At 40.3% G+C, this 18631-nt stretch overlaps 1 protein-coding gene across 6 annotated transcripts in view; it reads right to left on the reverse strand.

The window, feature by feature from the left end:
- Window positions 1–18631, reverse strand: part of LCORL (ligand dependent nuclear receptor corepressor like) — a 180383-nt gene that overhangs the window by 44235 nt on the left and 117517 nt on the right. For 5 of the 6 annotated variants that reach the window (XM_063107882.1, XM_063107877.1, XM_063107879.1 and 2 more), the window contains exon 5: window positions 4641–4892. In XM_063107882.1, the coding sequence (XP_062963952.1) occupies window positions 4641–4892 (252 nt within the window). Of the gene's footprint in view, window positions 1–4640; window positions 4893–18631 lie in introns of those variants that run through there. The other variant, XM_063107881.1, reaches the window with a different exon arrangement.

Below are 18631 nucleotides of genomic sequence, written 5' to 3' on the forward strand. Positions count from 1 at the left end.
AAAAAAATCCTAAAGGTTAGTATAGGAAAGAGAAGTGTTGGAGATATAATAATTTCCACAAATGTTTACAGTACTATTAAGTAAAATGTTGTTGCAGATGAAAAATACATAAAACAAATGGTAGATGTTTCAGAGATATAAGCTTAGCTATCAGAGCTGTTTAAGATTTTTTCCAAGTACTTACTGTCAATCAGAGGTTGAATTATCATCTCTTATACTATAGAATAAAAGAATCCTATATTGGAAAGGAGGCTGGGCAGGATATTCTTTTAAGCATCTTTTTCTTTGCTTATTTTGTTATTCCTATTTTTCTCATAAGTTGTATCTTTCTCATTTGTGGTAGTTGTTTTATTAGCTGAATGCTTGCCAGTTACATCACTTGTAGATGAGGCTTGACAATCCACTTTCTTCACAATGACTTATAATACTAAAGTTTTATATTTCAGTGTAGTCAAATATACAAAATTATACGGATTGTGATTCTTTACCTTAAGAACCTCTTCTCTATTTTGAGTTCATTAAGATATTACCCTGTATTTTATTCTCTAAGTTCTAGTTTTGCTTTTCATATTTAGCCCTTAACCCAACTGGAATTACTTGTGTGAGACAGAGATTAATCTCCTGCCACAATATGTGGGTAACCAATTGCCCACATTTATTGAATAGAAGATCCTTCCCAGTGATTTATAACGACATCTCTGTATTGTACCAAGATTCCACTAATATTTGGGGAGTTTCTGGGTTTACTAATCTGTTCTATTAATTTGCATCCTGGCCAATAGCATCCTGTTTTAATTACTGTGCTTAATAATTCTTGATATATCTTTGAGCAAGTCCCTCACCACCTCACTCACTTATTCTTAGCTCTTTAAGTCTCACTTGTAAATTTTAGGACCAGCAAGTCATATCTGACAATAAACCTTATCATAATTTTGCCTGGAATTACACTGAATTTGTAAGCACATTAAAAATAAATTGTCATTTGTTCAGTCTTCCCATTCATTTAAAGAATAACCATTTATTTGGAGGATCTTCTCTTATGTCCCACAATAAAAGTTTTATAATGTTCTCCCATAAGGTCTTACACAGTTTATTAGTTTCATATAATATTCTTCCTGCTGTTGTTGCTATTTCAAAACAAGATTTTTTAAAAACTAGATTTTCTAATTGGGTGGTTGAATAAAGACCTCTTACAAAAAGTTTAAAATTGGTGATAGCGTGCATTTCTGTTTAGTTTAAATCTTTAGGTTATGATGTTTTTTGTAGTAGAAGTGCCCATCTATTTTTTGAGAAACATTTTATCATAAATGTATCAGCTTTTGTAAAATAATTTTTTCTGTATCTATTAGGATGATAGTTTTTCTTTAAATTTGGAAAATCATAAAAGTTTTTCAAATATTTAATCATCCATGCTTCCCTAGTCATCACTAATTATGTTTTTATACTTCACTGTATTCAATTTGCTGATAATTATTTAGGATTTTTGCAACTAGATTTGTAAGCTGCAATCTTCCTTTTTTCTCCCTTATCTTTGTCTGGTTTTGGTATCAAGATAACTCATTGAAACTGTCTGCATGAGACAGGAATTATCTGTTGCTTTAAGATTATATAAAGTTCACACACATACACACACACACACAAACCGGGGGGGGGGGGGAAGAAGATATAACAACAACAATTATTTGAAGTTGATACAACAAGCAAACAGAAAGGACATTGTTGGGGGGGAGGGGGGAGGGAGAAGGGAGGGAGGTTTTGGTGATGGGGAGCATTAATCAGCTACAATGTATATCGACAAAATAAAATTTAAAAAAAAAAAAAAAAGATTATATAAAGTTACCTACAAAATCATTAGGGATTAAGAATTTTATAGATTTATGGGTTAGACTATTGATAAATTATCCATGTTTTTTATGGTTAGATGACCTACCAGATTTAGGAATTATTATCTAATTTTATTCTTTTTTTTTTCAGCAGCTGGCCAGTACAGGGATCCAAGTCTTTGACCTTGGGGTTATAACACCGTGTCCTAACCAACTGAGCTAACCAGCCAGCTCTTATCTAATGTGAATAAAGTAACTCACAAAATGAACAACTAGCTTACATGAGTATTATCAAGAAATTACAGAGTGAGAATAATATGAAACATGGCTAGCAAATAACAACAAAAAAGGCAGAACTGACACTGCTACTACTAGAACGAGCTCCTTATTGACTATACTATGAGGTAAGAACAGTGAAGTCAGGCCAATAAATTTTTAAATTCTTTAGGAAACTCTTTGAAATATGGATTTATACCTTCTATCATTGCTAATGAAACTCTCTCGAAGTGTATATTGTGTTATAATACCCTTGTGATGAAGTCACCATGATTAGCAAGACTTTTAAAAATTGCTATAACATCTTTATTTCAACCTTAAATTTTTTCATATGTAGAAAGATTAGTACATATAATAAATCAGTGGGTACAGACACACACACACACTAACACAAATGCATGAAAGAGTATGTGCTCCATTTTTTTTTTTTTTTTTGGTTTGGTATGCAAGTAGGCATACTTAAGAAATTACCGATTTATATAAAGGCAGAATGGTTTTATAAAAGAAAATCTGATCTTGTCACTCTGCTTAAAACAGTCTAGCAGCTTTCTGTGATCCTTCAAAAAATTAAATTCCTTAATCTTTCATGGCTTTCTCATAATCTGGGTGCTGCCTATTTCCTTAGCTTCATCTATCACCATTCTCCCCCTTACTCTCTACACGATAAACCACACTAAACTAAATGATTTCTATCCCAAAGTAAGAACACTAAAATCACATATAACAAGTCATCCAAAAAATTAAAAATATCAAGGACATTATTCACAGATTTATATCCACTATCATTACTTTTTCCAAACTCAAGATGTTCACATATTTCAGTACTCTGCCTAGAATATTACAATAATTTAAATAATTTACATTACTTGTTTTCTACATACACTTGGAATTTGTCTTGTCTCTTAAGTTCATAGAATCATAGAATCTAAGGACTGAAAATTTACTTTTAAGATGTCATCTATTCTAACCACTCATGCAATGTTTTTGAATATCTCCAATGATGAGGCAATCAGGGAATCATTCCCCTCTTTCCACTTTAAGAAATGTCTGATCCTTAGAAATATTCTATCTTATATAGACCTGAAATCCGTTTCCCTCTACCATCTAGCTAATTCTATTGATTGGACCATTCAGAGAAAACTCAGTATTGCTTTAGTGTAACAGCTGTACAAGTATTTATAGATCACTACCATGTTACTTCTAAGGCTTTTCCTCTGTGGTGGTAAGAAATGGGAAGTTGAGAGTACGGAGAGACTAGTGTTTGAGTATCTTTTATGAGTTTGTTACATTATATTTAATTCTAACATTGTTCCAGTGACTTCATTATGATTATGGATAAATTATAAATGAGAAAATTAAAGCTTTGATAGGTAAAGTTACTTGTTTAAGTGACTTAAGTAAGTAGCAGGGCTGGGATTTTAATCACAAGTCTGTCACATACCAAAGCCTATGTTCTAGTCTCTTCGGAACTCTAAACTTGCCTCCACAGAGGAAAGAAGATATAAGGGGCTATAAAGCATGGAAAAGCAAATATAAAAAATTGCAAAAATCCTCTTTCCAAAATTCTATATAATGATATTTTTTTCCCTTCAGCCTTATATTGTAGTTATCTTTGGCTTTCTTTCTCTGTCTAGTAAACCTGTCTAATTATTATCTTAATATTTCTCTGATATTTCTACATAAATTCATGCAACCTAAAATTAGAGAACAAAAAAGGGAAAGTTATTTCCATATTTCAGCCCCTCTCAGTTTTAATCTTTCTTACACACTAAAAAGACTAACTTCTTCAAACACTGACTAGTGTACTCTTTCTTAGAGCCCCACACTAACATCACTGCCTTCTGGGATCACATTTAATTCTGATTTTTTTATAGTTTCAAGGACTGGCAACACTATCCCTAGCCTACGTTAACAAAAGCCACTGTTCTCTCTTTCTCCATACAAACATTTATTTGGTTTCCTACACACACACTCGCATTGATTTTCTTGCCTTTTCCTCTGTGAAGTCATGGTTCTCCTTCACTTAAACTCTATTAGATAAGTCTAACGTGGTCTTCAACATTCAGGCTTTTTATGAAAAATGTGTCTCTATACAGTTAGTTACATGATCCTAATCAAATTTCCTCTTTTCCCAGTTACATCATAAACAACTGGAAGATAATCTATTTTTATTTCTCACCTACCTACAAAAAATTGAACGGCAAATGCTTAATTAATGTTTTCAGCTGTCCACTGTAAAAATAGTTCTTTGTCATAAACATCCCTTTACTTCTGTCCTTTATTTTTAAGTCGTTTGTTAGGATTCTCTCATCATACACTCATAGTGAAAAGAGATGAAAGCAACTCAAATATCCTCTTTTATAAATGAATATGCAATTCATTACAAAAGCTCTAAGTTTCTCTCTAGTCCATATTACACAAGCAAATTAACAGTAACGTTGTTTTTAAAATAAATTTCCCTTTGAATATAAAAAGTTATATATATGTTTAAAGATATTAAAACATAAAATTAAATATTCCAGGCACACAAAAAAATCTTACCTTGCTGAGTATTTTGTTCTTGCATTCGATTCACAGTGAGGTCTAAGGGGCCTTCCTGCTCTTCCTGAAGGGAGTTTTCTGTTTGATTCATTTGGATACTTTTACATATTAGACTTGGTCCAATTGAACCATTTCTATTCTCTTGAATTTTACCACTTTTTGAAATGTACTCAATTGCAAACTGACGTATCATCTTTTTCATTAATTCCTGAGCAACTAGGGGAATGTTAGGATCACAGTTCTGAGGAAGATCTAGAGAAGAAATAAATATAATAATCATTAAAAAAGAAAAATGCAAATTACCAACATTTAAACTTATTTTTATTACACATTAATAATTCAGAAGTCTTTTAGTATCAGTCCATAATTGCCAATGGTTTCTGGGACTCAGCAATAAAAGCCTTGTAGATTTAGTTTTATGATAATATATCAGCCAAAAACATGGCATATTTAATCATTTCTTACAAATAAACATTCTCTGTCCCAAACTGGAATCCAGATAAAGAATTAACAATAGAAACAGAACAACTTATTTTCAGAATTTTAATAGTCATTCAAATGTATTCTACTAGATATTAAAACACTTAGCACTTAGAGAGTGAACATAAATTGTATATGTAAGTAACCAAGCACAATTTTTAACTTAATAATATATAAATACATGCATTAACTATTTAAGAAATATTATAACTCTGTATCCATTAAGTTCATCAATTCTGTCAAATATGTATTTCATATATATCCTGAATGTCATCATAAAGGAATTTTTTCTTTCCTCAACTTTTTATATAGAAAAATTTTGGTCATAAAGAAAAAACAAACAAACAAAAAAAACAATGTAATGATACAGACAGCCTCCACCAAGATTCAAGAATTGCTATTATTCTGCCACATTTGCTTTCTATTTTGTTTTTTAATTTGTAGAACCACTGAAAGTAAATTGCAGAATTATGACATTTCATCCCTAAATATTTCAGCATACATTTCCTAAGAGTCTCCAATAACAATAAAAGTATAAAATTATGAAAATGACAATACCATTATATTAAGTATCTTAAACAATACTCAATCCCAAAACAGGCTGATAAGCTACAATTATAATGAAGTTTAACAGTAATACATAATTCTGCCTGAAACTTGTACAACAGGTAGAAACCATTAAAGGATTTTATAGTTAAGAGGTGTGGTATAAAGATAGATCACTTATAAACATGGCATATAATAGTGATATAGAGTTTTGTTATTAGGGGTGATGGTGGTGGTTTTTTAACATACATTTCTGGCCTTGCTCCAAAATCTGTCTATTTACTCTGCTCCTTCAGAGGTAGAGTGGTTGGTAAATTGGGAAGGGTGACTAGGCATACTTGGTTAGGCTCCTCACTTCTTCCTCTTAGAAATGAGCCTACTAGATAGAGATATTAGTTATTTGCTCCTAAATGCCTAAACTCTCAAGCAGACAGACAATGTGAATAGGCCTGCCGTGATCCAGGACTAAGACTGAAGGGGTAAGTCTCCTTAGTTTGGTGTTTCAGTATTAGTTAAAACACTTGTCTAAGAGATCAGAAGGGAACACCTCTGACCAGCATCTATCATTATAGATCTATGACTCTATAATGCAAGAAGGTTTGAAACTACATGATTTAGAGGTAAGGGGAAGCAACAAACCCACCCTCAACACGACCATCTGGTAGCAAAATGACATAAAATGGTTTATGCAGGAATGTTAATATGTTTTATCATAGGATGCTATCGCAGACCTGCGGGAGATAATGCACAATAAACGTTATATTACCTTTCAAAACGAAGAATTTTGAACTCTGAAAAACATCTGAGTGAAGGAACTATAGGCCTATAAGAAAAGTAATATTTTTTTTGAAAAGTAACATTTTAACCTTCACTTTTATTTTTTGTTTGGAACTTGGCAGGGAAGAGGAGCATGATCTGTTTTTGGACACTGGAGTAAAAGACCTAGCTACAGGTTGGAATCTTAGCTATTTTTATGAATTTAGGCTGGTTATATATCCTCTCCATGTTTTAGTTTCTCCATTCATTAAAACAGAAATAATAACACAGCCTGGGAAATCATAATAAAGCTTCTTCACAGAATGTTGTAGGGATTATATAAGATTGTAGATAAAAACACTGACCTCTGTACCTGGCATATTAGTTATCAGAGGTTACAGTGGAAATAAGAGAAACAAAAAGATGCATACTAAAAGCAGTTATATTTTACTTAAATCACAAAATTGCAAATTACTTATTTATTAATTAGGTTGATAGCTGGGAATTATACAAAGGACATAATTTATAAGCTTATGTGATACTTTTTTGGTCCAGAATAGATAGTATTAGCACACGCAACCTACCTAAATTACCAAAACATAAAAATTCCAAATACATACCATTTCATTATTACCTTCAGGAATATTTGAAGGCTTTCTATGAACATTCTTCTTCACCTTTTTTCAAACCTAATCTTGCTTTGCATTATGTGTTCAAAGGAGATACTGGTTTACTTTTAGGTATTTTATTTAGCTGTCCTGCAATTTATTGACCAACATCATCACCTTATCAATTCAAAACAATTAAATTTGCCAGAAAAGAACAGAGACAAAATTAGGCTCACATCATGTAACCAGGGCTGTACTTTACAGCTGAGTTCAGAGCTAAGTCTAAAGCACAATAGGTAGTGCTTCCCTGTTCCATTCACCTACTAAAATTTTGTCTCCTTTATGCTGTATTGCGGAATAAGTCCTCGTGTGAGACCGAGGATTTGGCAAAAGAGAAAGAAAAAAAAGAGACAAAGACAATGCTATTCAGCTGCTGATTAGCTAATGAGCCTCCTAGATCACTTGTACAAGTTGTTGTACCTACAAAAAAGCAAATGATTTAGCTTAAGATCTAGGTCAGGGATCTTAAACTCAAATTTTTACAAGGGTCAGGAAAGTAACAAATGTTTGGCTAGAAAAGGGGATGCTGCCACATGAGAATATTGCCCCCAAGAAGACAGAAATACTTTTTTTTTTTTTTGCCTTATCTCTTCATTTTCTAAGTTAATTAATTCAATTTAACAAGCTTTGTGTGGCAGCCAGCTTCAAGATGGTCCTGAATGATTTCTGCCTCCTGGCCATCTCTCTCTCCCCCACTCTCCTTCTCCCCTTCACTCCTCTGTCCTTCATCTCACTCACTCATCACTCACTCTGAAGGAAGCCATAACTGTGAGCAGCCCTATAGGGAGGCTCACATGCAGAGCAACTGAAGCCTCCCGCAAACAGGCAAACAAACAAGTGAGCATGAAAGGCAATCTTCCAGATCAATCTTCCAGATTGCAACCCCAGCTGACCACTGACTACAGCCTCATGAGAAACTGTGAGCCAAAACCACCCTGCTGAGCTACTCTGATGACTGACCCAGAGAAAATGTGAGAAAATGTTTTTTGTTTTAAATTGCTAAATTTGGGGGATATTTTGTTATTTATTTATACATAAGTAATACAGATTTTGGTACATGTTAGTGGGAGGCTGCTGTAATAAACACCTAACACGTAGATGTGGCTTTAGATCAGTGGGCTTTGGGGATAGTATTAATGAAAGCCTATAGTAACCTGAAGAAGAAGCTGTTAATAGAAGACTCATAGTCTTTGATAAGGCTGCAGTGTAGGAAATGCACTTGTAGGAAATGAGGTAAATGGTATTAGAAACCGGAAGACAATATACTTATTATGTAGTGGCAGAAAGTTTTACCACACTGTTGTCTGCAATAATGTGGAAAGCAGAAAATATGCCTAACAAATTGGGTGATTTAGCCAGGGAAATTTCCAAGCTAAGTGTGAAAGGTGCCCACTGGTTTCTTCTTGCTAATTAACAGTAAAATTTAAAAAGAGAGATAAAGGAAGAACTGTTAAACAAAAAGATATAAGGACTTGATTGTTTTGAAAAGACTCAGGCTATACAGACACCTGAAAATGATCATCCACACACCTTGAGCACTTTTCTTAAAATGTTAAATATTTTTGATGAAAATATTTTTTAAATGCATCCCTGGCTTCTTAGAGGTTGTTGAGCATGGTCTTGTCATGGATGTCATCTATTCCACTGTCCTGAAACATGAACATGGCCTTGGAGGTTGTAGGGAAGTGAGCAGCAGCTTGCTGCCACACTATGTGGTCCCTGGTGCTGTTTTGTTTTTGCATCTGCTTTTACACTTTTTTCCATATTTTCCCTCACTGTTGGGCTGTGTGAATTTTCCCTCCTCTTTTTGAGCCTCCCTTCTAGCGCTTTCACTCTATTGCTTCTAATATGCTCTGAAGTTGGAGTCCAGATATAAATGATTCATCTACTTATATTCCATCTTGGCACAAAAAAAGAATTAAGGGGACTGTTACAATTTCTTAAGTACCTACTATGTGCTGGGCATTTTACAAGCTATTTTGCAAACATTGTTTTACTTTTCATAACAGCACAGTGAGTTGGGAATTTTTATCTCCATTGTATAGATTGTGTAGGCTGAGGCTCAGGGAGTTTGAGCCTCAAAACTCAAACTCTCTGAGCCTGTTAGCGAGTGGTAGGGCTGGACTTCAGAGGCACTGGGAGCATCCATGCTTTTCCCTCCACCTATCGCAATTCCTGTATTGTGATAAATCATGAGCTGCTCTCTATTGCTTGTTATTGTGTTGGGCTAGTTTTATCTTCCTAAATGGAATGCAAGCCCCTTGAGGGCCGTGACCTGACTGCCTACGTATGTACTGCCTACACCATAGGGCACAGTGCCCTGACTCCAAGTGATCAACAGTTGTTTTGCAAAGAGTGAGAGTCTGGGAGAATGGGGTTTACCGTTGTCTGCTCCCAGCTCAATGCCTCCTACCTTCCTGATTCCTAAAACACGTAACTTGTTCCCAGGCATTTTCTGAGCAGAATGCTTTATCTGCATAAACCCCAAACCTTCCCCTTTGCTTAAACCAGCAATTGTTGAAGCCCCCATGCGGGCCACTCTGGGCTGGGACTGAGTGTTGGGCTCGGGTTGCCTGCCTCTCCCTGGGGGCAGGCATGGAGGCCAATCCCAGGGGTGACCCTACAGGGACATAGCAGCTGGTAGGGAAAGCCTGGGGTTTGGGACCAGGATTTTGCTAATGAAGTCTTGGAGCTGGTGCCTTTAAGAAAACCCTCTCACAGGGGCATCTTTCCTGGAAGGACAGTGACTGAAATTGCCATGGAGCTGCCTTCCCAGCTAAAGCAAAAAGCAGGCTGGTGTCCCAGCAGGGCCTGACTCAGCTGAGCAACACTTGCTCTGAATCTTTGCTCTGTGACTAAAACTTTGAGGAGGAAAATTATTCCATGACATGACTTATGGACTTCATGGTAACAGGACAGCTTCTGTTTGTGTTTTGGTTCTCCGTCAGAAATGCTGAGCTCAGTGGGGAAAGCCCCTCACCATGTGACCAGGGCATACAGGCAGGTCAGGTCACGTGACCACAGTTGCCTGTGGGCCAAGCATTTCTCCAGGTGACATCATGCTCTTGCAGGATGTGCCCAGGTGTTTCATGGCCTCCTAGGTCCCACATGGAACTTGCAGCATTTCTGATGCTTGGCTTAAATTTGTTTGTCTGGTTAATAGTAAACCTGAATTGGGGTCAGGGAACGTGTCAAGACAACCAGACAGCAAACATGTCCTACAGAGAGCTTGGCAGGGCTTGGCCTGGGGCCATCTCAGGTCTTCTGGGCGGAGACCATGAGGCAGATAGATTGATGGTGTCCACACTTTTTGTATCAGTCCCAGGACATACTTCAGATTTGGAACCTCTCTGCATCAGCCTCAAAGGCTCAGGGCCAGGTGCTGCTGAGTCTTATGCTTTTGCATGTTTCCCTTAGAGGGATCCAGCGCCGGGGTACCCTGGATTCCCCTCCTTTCTTCTGCTCCTGTCCATTTATTTGTCTGTAGTCAGAGCTCAGCTTTCCAGCCACACACTCATTTTTGGGCAAATCATTTCACAGATCTGTGGAGGGCCAGGGCTGGGGGACTCTACAGAGATCCCCCTCGTCCATTACCTTTAGAAGAGGAGACTAAGGCTGATGGATAACTTCCCCAAGTACCCGGAACTATTTACCCCACTCTCCTCACCCATCAGCTTACACTAGATGCTCTGGGGTGCTCAGAGTTTCTCTCACAGGAACTTGAACTTGGAAGCCAGGGGCAGGCTACAACTCACCATCTCAAAGTTAATAGGGCAAGCAGGCTCTGCTGGCAGCCAGAGGGACCAGGACGAGGCTGTAGAGAGGGGGGGAGCAGGAGAGCAGGGGCAGGTAGACGGGGAGGTGAAGAAAGTGTCCCAACGATGCCTCTGCTTCTTGACCAGGGTTCCTTTGAAGGTTCTCTTGCTACCCTGCACTGGTCCTGCACCCTCTCAACCAGTGTCCCCTTAGGCTTATGTCAAATCAAGTTTCCACTGGTTTCAACCTATGCGTTCAAACTTATCCACTCAATAAGTTGCAGACCTTTCTTTGCAGACCCCCCACCTCCCCAGCACAGGCATCAGCCCAAGTGGAGCTGGGAAGGAACGGGTTTCAGCATCAGCTCTAGCCTGTTTGCTGTGGACTTGGGACAGGGCTCTAGAACTCTCTTCCTCAGTCTACTCATTGAATGTGAACTTGGACAGGAGTCAAGCCTCCTTCTTCTGAATTTTCCCACTATATGAATATTTCCAACATTGGCCACTCAATATCTGAAAATCATTGCCTGCTTAAGACCCTTCAGCAACCCCTGTTGCTCTCAGGACTGATGTAACATGAGTCTCCCCTTGCCCCTCTCTGGCCTCATCTCCCCATCACTTTCCACTGGCTCTCAGCTGTACTGACCTGCTGGCAGCTCCCCAAGTCCCCATTTTCTCCCTGGCTGCTCCCTGCATGGAATTGTATTTCCCCAGCCTCCACCCAACTACTAGCCATGCTTCAGGCCTCCCCTCAGATGTCACTTCCCTGGCATGCCCTTTCACGTGCCTTGCACCCTATAGGACATCTCCCTATTATCACAGCACTTTGCAATGGCCTATTTCTATGTCCCCTTCCTCTGCTGCACCACGAATTCCCTGAGGTCAGGCACCATGTGTCACCCCTCTCTTCCCTGGAGCTGACGTGGTGAGTGTTTAGAGAATGGCTAAATAAATGCTGAGGCCTGAGGAACGAAGGCTCTGAAAGGCTCCAGCAATCACCAACTCCAGAGGCCAGCACTATTATCCAGGGTGACCTCTGGGAAATCCAGTTTTCCAAAGGGAGGAAAGAGAGAGGAAGGGAGCCCCCAGATGGGTCAGATAGAAGTTGTTGGCATGTGTGATCAGAGAGGGAGATCTTATGGAGAAGGTGCAGATCAAAGGAATGGTGAGGTCAGCAGGAAAGAGGTGACAAAAGCACGAGATCAGAGGGGATGTGAGGGGTGCACGAGGAAAACGGGCCCTGGGTACAGGATGGGGCTGACCAGATCCCAAAGCAGGACAGGGTTTTGTTCTCCAAGGATCCCCAGGGCTAGCTTAGGGTGAGATACACAGGGGAGATCAGTATTTACTTCTTGATTGAATCAATGGATGGTTCTAATTCACCACCCATAGGAGGCCCCCAAGCGATGGGCTAATTAATGTCTCTTTGGTTGGGAATGGGCTCAGGTCCCTCTCCTCCAGGATCTCCCTGGGCTTCTCCCAAATTCAGGAAGGTGGTGCTATGATGTTGCAGGTGAAGATAGAGATGAATGGGGTTACCGCTGGACCCTGAATCAAAGAAGAGGCAAGAGGAGAGGGTGGCTAGGTGATGAACCTGAGGTTATTCCCGGTTCTGGGGAAAAGGACGTATTTCCCAAACAGAATCCGTTTCCTGCTCTAAATAATTATGGTTAGTACCAATAGTTATCAATATAAATAGGCTCTCATTTCAAAATCTAAGTGCATTTTTAAAGTAGGTTAAATTTTAATTTACTAATATTGCCAATATAATTTTATCTAATAGTTTTAAAAATTTTCTTTTTTCTTTTCTTTTTTTTTTTTAAAAGATGACTGGTAAGGGGATCTTAACCCTTGACTTGGTGTTGTCAGCACCATGCTCAGCCAGTGAGCGAACCGGCCATCCGTATATGGGATCCGAACCCGGGGCTTTGGTGTTATCAGCACCGCACTCTCCCGAGTGAGCCACGGGCCGGCCCAGTTTTTAAAATTTTCTTTGCTCATTCTCGTGTCTCTCTCTCTCTCTCTCTCTCTCTCTCTCTCTCTCTCTCTGTGTGTGTGTGTGTGTGTGTGTGTAGGAGTTTCATGCAAAAGTCTAGGGCTTTGTTTTTTCTGGGTCCCTCAACATTAGGGCTGCCCTAATTTGCCACTTTTTGTTGGCAGTAAAAGGCAGTGTATCTGAGGTGGGTGGTATTTCTTGGCTCCAATTAAACATGCACTTTTTGGATTTTATAGGTAGCCTCTGAAGACCATGAAAGGAAAAAGAGGTGAGGGGAAAGGAGTAAGATTGCAGCCGCCATGTGCCGGAACAAGGAGAAGCTTGAGTGCCTACAGAAAGCGAGTGCCTTCAACCTGCCCCTGCCTCCTGCTCGTGCCTGTCCTCATCAGCCTCACTAGCAGAAGGGGAGTTAAAAAGCCCCCTGCCTGGTCATGTTTTCCCAAGAAGAGCCAGTTGCAGGATGAGGAGGTAGGAAAGCTGTTAGCACAATGGACAAGATTTTGGATGTATGAAAAGCAGGTGTGTAGATTAAAAACCATGGGATCAGCGGGTGCCCAGGCTCCCTGCAGCCTCGGGCAGTCCGTACATGTCTAGCAGCTTCCAGGCTGCAGGACACACCAGCCCAGTTAAAGAAGCTTCACTTGCTCTTTTTCCTGAGCAGAAGAAGCTGCCAGCTCTCATTCAGTTCACTGTGAAAAGCCTTTAATCTCTTCAAACAAGTTATTTCCTAATTTGCAAGCTGTAGTTACGCTTTCCTCGCATTCCTGCTTGATTCTTAACTGCAGCCCCTCTCCCTGGCCAGTGTTTGTGCTGCTGGCTGCCTGCAGGCAGCCCCCCTTGAGAAACACCAGGGGGAACAGCATTGGTGAGCAAGCGGGGTAGACCACAGTGCCAGCAGCCTTTCCAATGGCTGTGTCCATTCGCCCATGTGTAGACAGCCCAGGGTGGAGTCTTCACCCAGGTTCCACAGGTCCCCAAGAGTTCTGTCGATTGCTTCAGGATGTCAGTGAAAATTAGGAAATTTTGTGTGTTGCCATGTGTATTAGTCCGTTCCTGTTGCTTATAACAAAATACCTGGAACGGGGTGATTTATAAAGAAAATGAAATTTATTGCTTACAGTTTTGGAGACTGGGAAGTCCAAAGTCTAGGGAACACATCTGGTGAGGTGACTCTACAGCAGTGCAGGGTGTCACGTGGTAAGAATGGAGGCACAGAGAAAGACTAACTTCCTCATGTGCTATGCTTCTAAAGCCCTCAGAACCACACACTGACCACCATTATTAATCAATTTACTTCTGCAGGATCCTACAATCTAATCACCCCTTCAAGGCCTCACCTTTCCCTGACCATAATAGGATTTCTCATCCTCAACAGCTACAGTGGAAATTAAGCTTCCAATACATGAACCTTGGGGGACAAAATTCAATCAATCCTCAGCATCATGTACATTTTTTCTGGAGATATGAGCTTCTCAGTGTGATCAGTGACTCACAAAACACTAAGCACCATGAGTCTGGACTTCTCCCCAGCTCCCAAGTCCCTTTCAGGTCCAGAGAGGGCCTGCACAGAGGCTGTTGGGCTCATGCAAAGGAGATTTCTGGACTGTTCTACTGCAGCGTCAGTACTAGCAGAGTCACAGCCTACCTCCGAGGCACTTCTAGGGCTTCTCTGAAGAAGCCCCCAAGTTCAAAGGCTTCTCCAGGGTCTGCTTTCTCCCAAACCTAGTGTGGCCATCCCATTCTTGTGGTGCACTCTAACAGGGAGCCTACACATTCCCTCTGCAGGTCTCTCCCAGCTTGATGAGCCCCAGGGTGTCCCAGGTACTCTCCTGCCATCCAGGCAGCGCCCCCAGACCACCCTCTCCCCACTGGCCCTTGGCTCCATCCCGAACGCCTCTGTTGCTTATCCCCAGGAATCAGAGAAGCTGGAGAGTGTGAATGCCGAACTGAAGAGCTCAAGAATGAGAAGGATCATTTGATATACATGCTGAACCTTCACCAGCCCATGTGTATCGTCCAGGCTCAGAACAGGCAGACTCCAGAAGATGAAAGAAACTTCTTTATCCAACAGATAAAGGAAGAGACACTGCAGAGCTAAGCAGCCTGGTTTGGGGGCAACTGGGGAGTCCTTATCGAATCTTCCTTTCACACCCCAAACCCTGAAGCCATTGGAGAGCTGACTTCCTGTGCACCGCTAGAATCCTAGAAGGAGAGAACCATCAAGGTGAGAGGGCCTGTAGTGACTCAGCTGGGCCTTTCCACTCTGCCCAGGGTGGACTTTGGCCTATGGAAAGCACATCTTTTGCCTAAACTCCAGGATTCAGGCCTTAACATCCTGGCCATTCTCAGATGTTCCAGATGGCTCCTGGTTAGGGTGCTGCCCAGCTTTCAGCTGGATTCTACAAAAACCAGGATGCCCACCATTAGGATTCATGCAGAAGTGTGTATACCTTGGGTGGATGGGGTCCGCCCACGTCCACTGTGGGTGCCACTGTCACTTGTAGGAGTTGTGGAGTGAGGATGGCATTTAGCCAAGTTGTGCAGTGGCTAGGGTTGTGCTTTCTAGCAAATATGCTGTTCTGTCTGAGAATTACCGTGTGCAAGGCATTCATTTCAAAACTAGGCAGTGTGCTCTTTTGATGTCTGTTTTGCACAGCACTGGTGTGACATTTATATGATTTTCCTCAGATCTGGTTTCTGGGAGTTTGGGGGGCTGTCACCGTGTGCAGTGTCTCACAGAATGTTCAGGTGGCCAGAAAAGCAGGTCAGCCCCTGAAGAACATAATTCTGCTGGCATTAATGCAAAACCCATGGGCATGACAGTAGGTCCTCTGTTGCAAACTCAGTTGCAATGTCACAGGAAGAAAGCAGAAAGTAAGTCCAACTTCCAAAGGGTTAGGACTCTTCACTCTGACGTAGGTCAGGAGTTATTTCTAGGCTGGAAGAGCCAAAGAATATTCCATTTGCCTTTCCTCGTGGTTGAAAACTACAGTCAGTGGAGACAAGTTTGAAGTCAGGTGATGCCTGGGCTTTAGCATTATTGGATGTCAATGACATTGTTTTCGTCATGTAGCTGTTTTGACAAATCTGGCTCAGAGCATTTGTAGCTGTGAGAAATCACTCACACTGGCCACAAGGACTCACTACTGTGTTAAATTCTGATGTTTCTGTGAAATCCTCAGAGTGTTGAATCCTATTCAATAGTATCATTACAATTTTCTCTAAGAGAAACTATCACTTATTTATCCGAGTATTCCTGTCAATATAATAAATACTGGAATCAAGACATGGTAAACATAAGTGTTGTGCTGGTTTCTGTTCTTTCAAATCTGTTGGTTGTTGAGATGTAATCATTCCCCACCCCTCCCCTCTCCATTATAGGAGGCGTTTAGCTTGAAATATTCCCCTGTGCTCTTTGGGGCACCACTGGATGGGATGGTTGACTTTCAATCTTATGCCTCAGTCTTTGGCACCTGATGCTCAGTTTCTCATTGACAAACCCTGAACACAGCATGAAGCACACGCTTTAGATCAACTGTGGAGTGTTAAGATAGATTTTTGATGTCAAATCTGAATTACTAAATACCTCAACTATCATATCATCTCTAAATGTTCAATTGCCTGAAACTTCACCTCTTGTTCAACCTGAGCCTTGGACATCTTATGTTCTACCACAGAACTCCTCTTAAAGAACTGTTCACTCAAATCACATCTAAGATCCAGATGTGTGCCTCAGAGTGGCAAATATGTATTTCAAATATTGGAAAGGAATGGAAAGGGGGATAGGGAGGAAGAAAGAATAATGTTAGACAGGATGGGTGTGATAATTCAAAGAAAGGTGTTCCACCGAATTTTCTGGTCTCTCCAGGGCATATGATACCTTAGGCCTGGAAAAGAACCAGGCCTTCTCTTTGCCTGTGCACATATATATATATATATATAATACTCACAGGCTATAAATTAAAAAATTGGCATCTCTGCTACCAACACCTTTGTTCAGAGAAGCACTGGCTTCATTAAATGTTAGATTCAGCCACATGAATCGTGTGCCTGCTTTTTTGAACTAGCACTTGTGACACAGGTACTTTAATTTTGCTGCTTTAATTGCACATCAGGAGTTGTTCCTAATCTATAGAGTTATCAGGAGTTAGTACCATTCACCAGCATAGGAGATAATCTACATTCCTTACGTTGGTGGAGGGAGAAACATACTTAGCATTTACTATGTGGTTATGGGTAGAGGTACCACCCGCCAGCCCTTAGGAAACTCAAGACAATTAGTTAGCTGCCATGGACAACAATGGATCAGAGAGTTAGGAACGGGGGTGCCTGTGGCAAGAGAAACTGATCTGAGAAATGCACTGTGTATGACTAGTGTAACTAAGTTTTTTCAACAAATGCTTAGGAAATAGTTTTGTTTTCTGTAGCCAAGTTTATGTTTTGATACTCTACTATGAAAAGTATGAATACAATATGTACTGTCAAGTCACTTAGTTTATCTTGTCTCACATTCCAAGCAGAGGGAAGATTGGGGGTCTGAGAGAATAAATTCACATGAAGCCACTACCAGAATCAAACACCTGGTTTGACAATGTCTTTGCATGGAGCTGCCTCCTGCTGGGGACAGTGACATCACGATGGCAGGGCATGGAGAGCTACTCCTCCCCTCTCTTGCCTTCCTCCTGCCCCCCTGGCCTTTCCCTGAGATCTGGCCTGATACCAGTTTCAGAGTAAAGAGCTTTAAAGGGTTCTGGCCCAGGACAAGGTATTCTGGAATTGAACCCTTTCTCTTCCTGTCAAAAGCTAAAATGCTGACTATTTTCCATCTTCATCCTCATTTCCCTTCATGAGCTTTGAATAAACCCTTGACACCCTTGGGTTTGGGTCTCTCCCCAGTCCCATGCCCTCTGGTTGGGATCAGTACTGTTTCTCTGCAGAGAGAGTGGTATCTTCAGTCAGGATCTGCCTGAAAGGAGGCCATGATTCCATGTTGAGCATCCGTCTGTTCTCACAGTGGCTCAACTCCAGAAGCTTTTCCAGGTATCCTTCGAAACTGCTCCCAGGAAGGAATTCACGCAAGTTCAAAGGACCACTGAGGACCAATGCTAATAACAGCTAACATTTATTGAGTAGGGCAATATGCTAAATAAACACTTTTACATGCGTGATCCCATTTAATCCTCATGACAGCTGTCATCCCCATTCTACAGATGAGGAAGTGGAGAGTTCAGTAACTTGTCCAGGTCACACAGTAGATCTCTCAAAAGCTGAAGCCCATGTTTTTAACCACAATGGTTTCGAACAATAGTATATATATATATTTCTTTCTCTCTGTGTGTATGTGTGTCTGAGGTAAAATATATGTATAACATAAAATTTACCATTGTAACCATTTTAAAGTGTATCCACTCAGTGACATTAAGTACATTCACAAGGCTGTGTAATCACCACTATGCAGGACTTTTTCATTACCCCAAAAGGAAATCCTGTACCCATTAAGCAGTCACTTCTCATTCACTCCTCCCTCCAGCCCCAGGAAACCACTAATCTGCTTTCTGTCTCTATGGATTTGCCTATTCCGGATATTTCATATAAATGGAATCATGTGATATATGGTCTTTTGTGTTTGGCTTCTTTCATTTAGCATAATGTCTTCAAGCTTCAGCCATGTGACAGCATGTAATAGTACTTTATTCCTTTTTATAGCTAAATAATATTCCACTGTATGGGTACTCCACATTTTGGTCATCCATCCATCCATTGACAGTGTGTATTTTAACAGAGAGATAG

This window comes from Cynocephalus volans, chromosome 9, assembly GCF_027409185.1.
Source record: "Cynocephalus volans isolate mCynVol1 chromosome 9, mCynVol1.pri, whole genome shotgun sequence".
Lineage (NCBI taxonomy): Eukaryota > Metazoa > Chordata > Mammalia > Dermoptera > Cynocephalidae > Cynocephalus > Cynocephalus volans.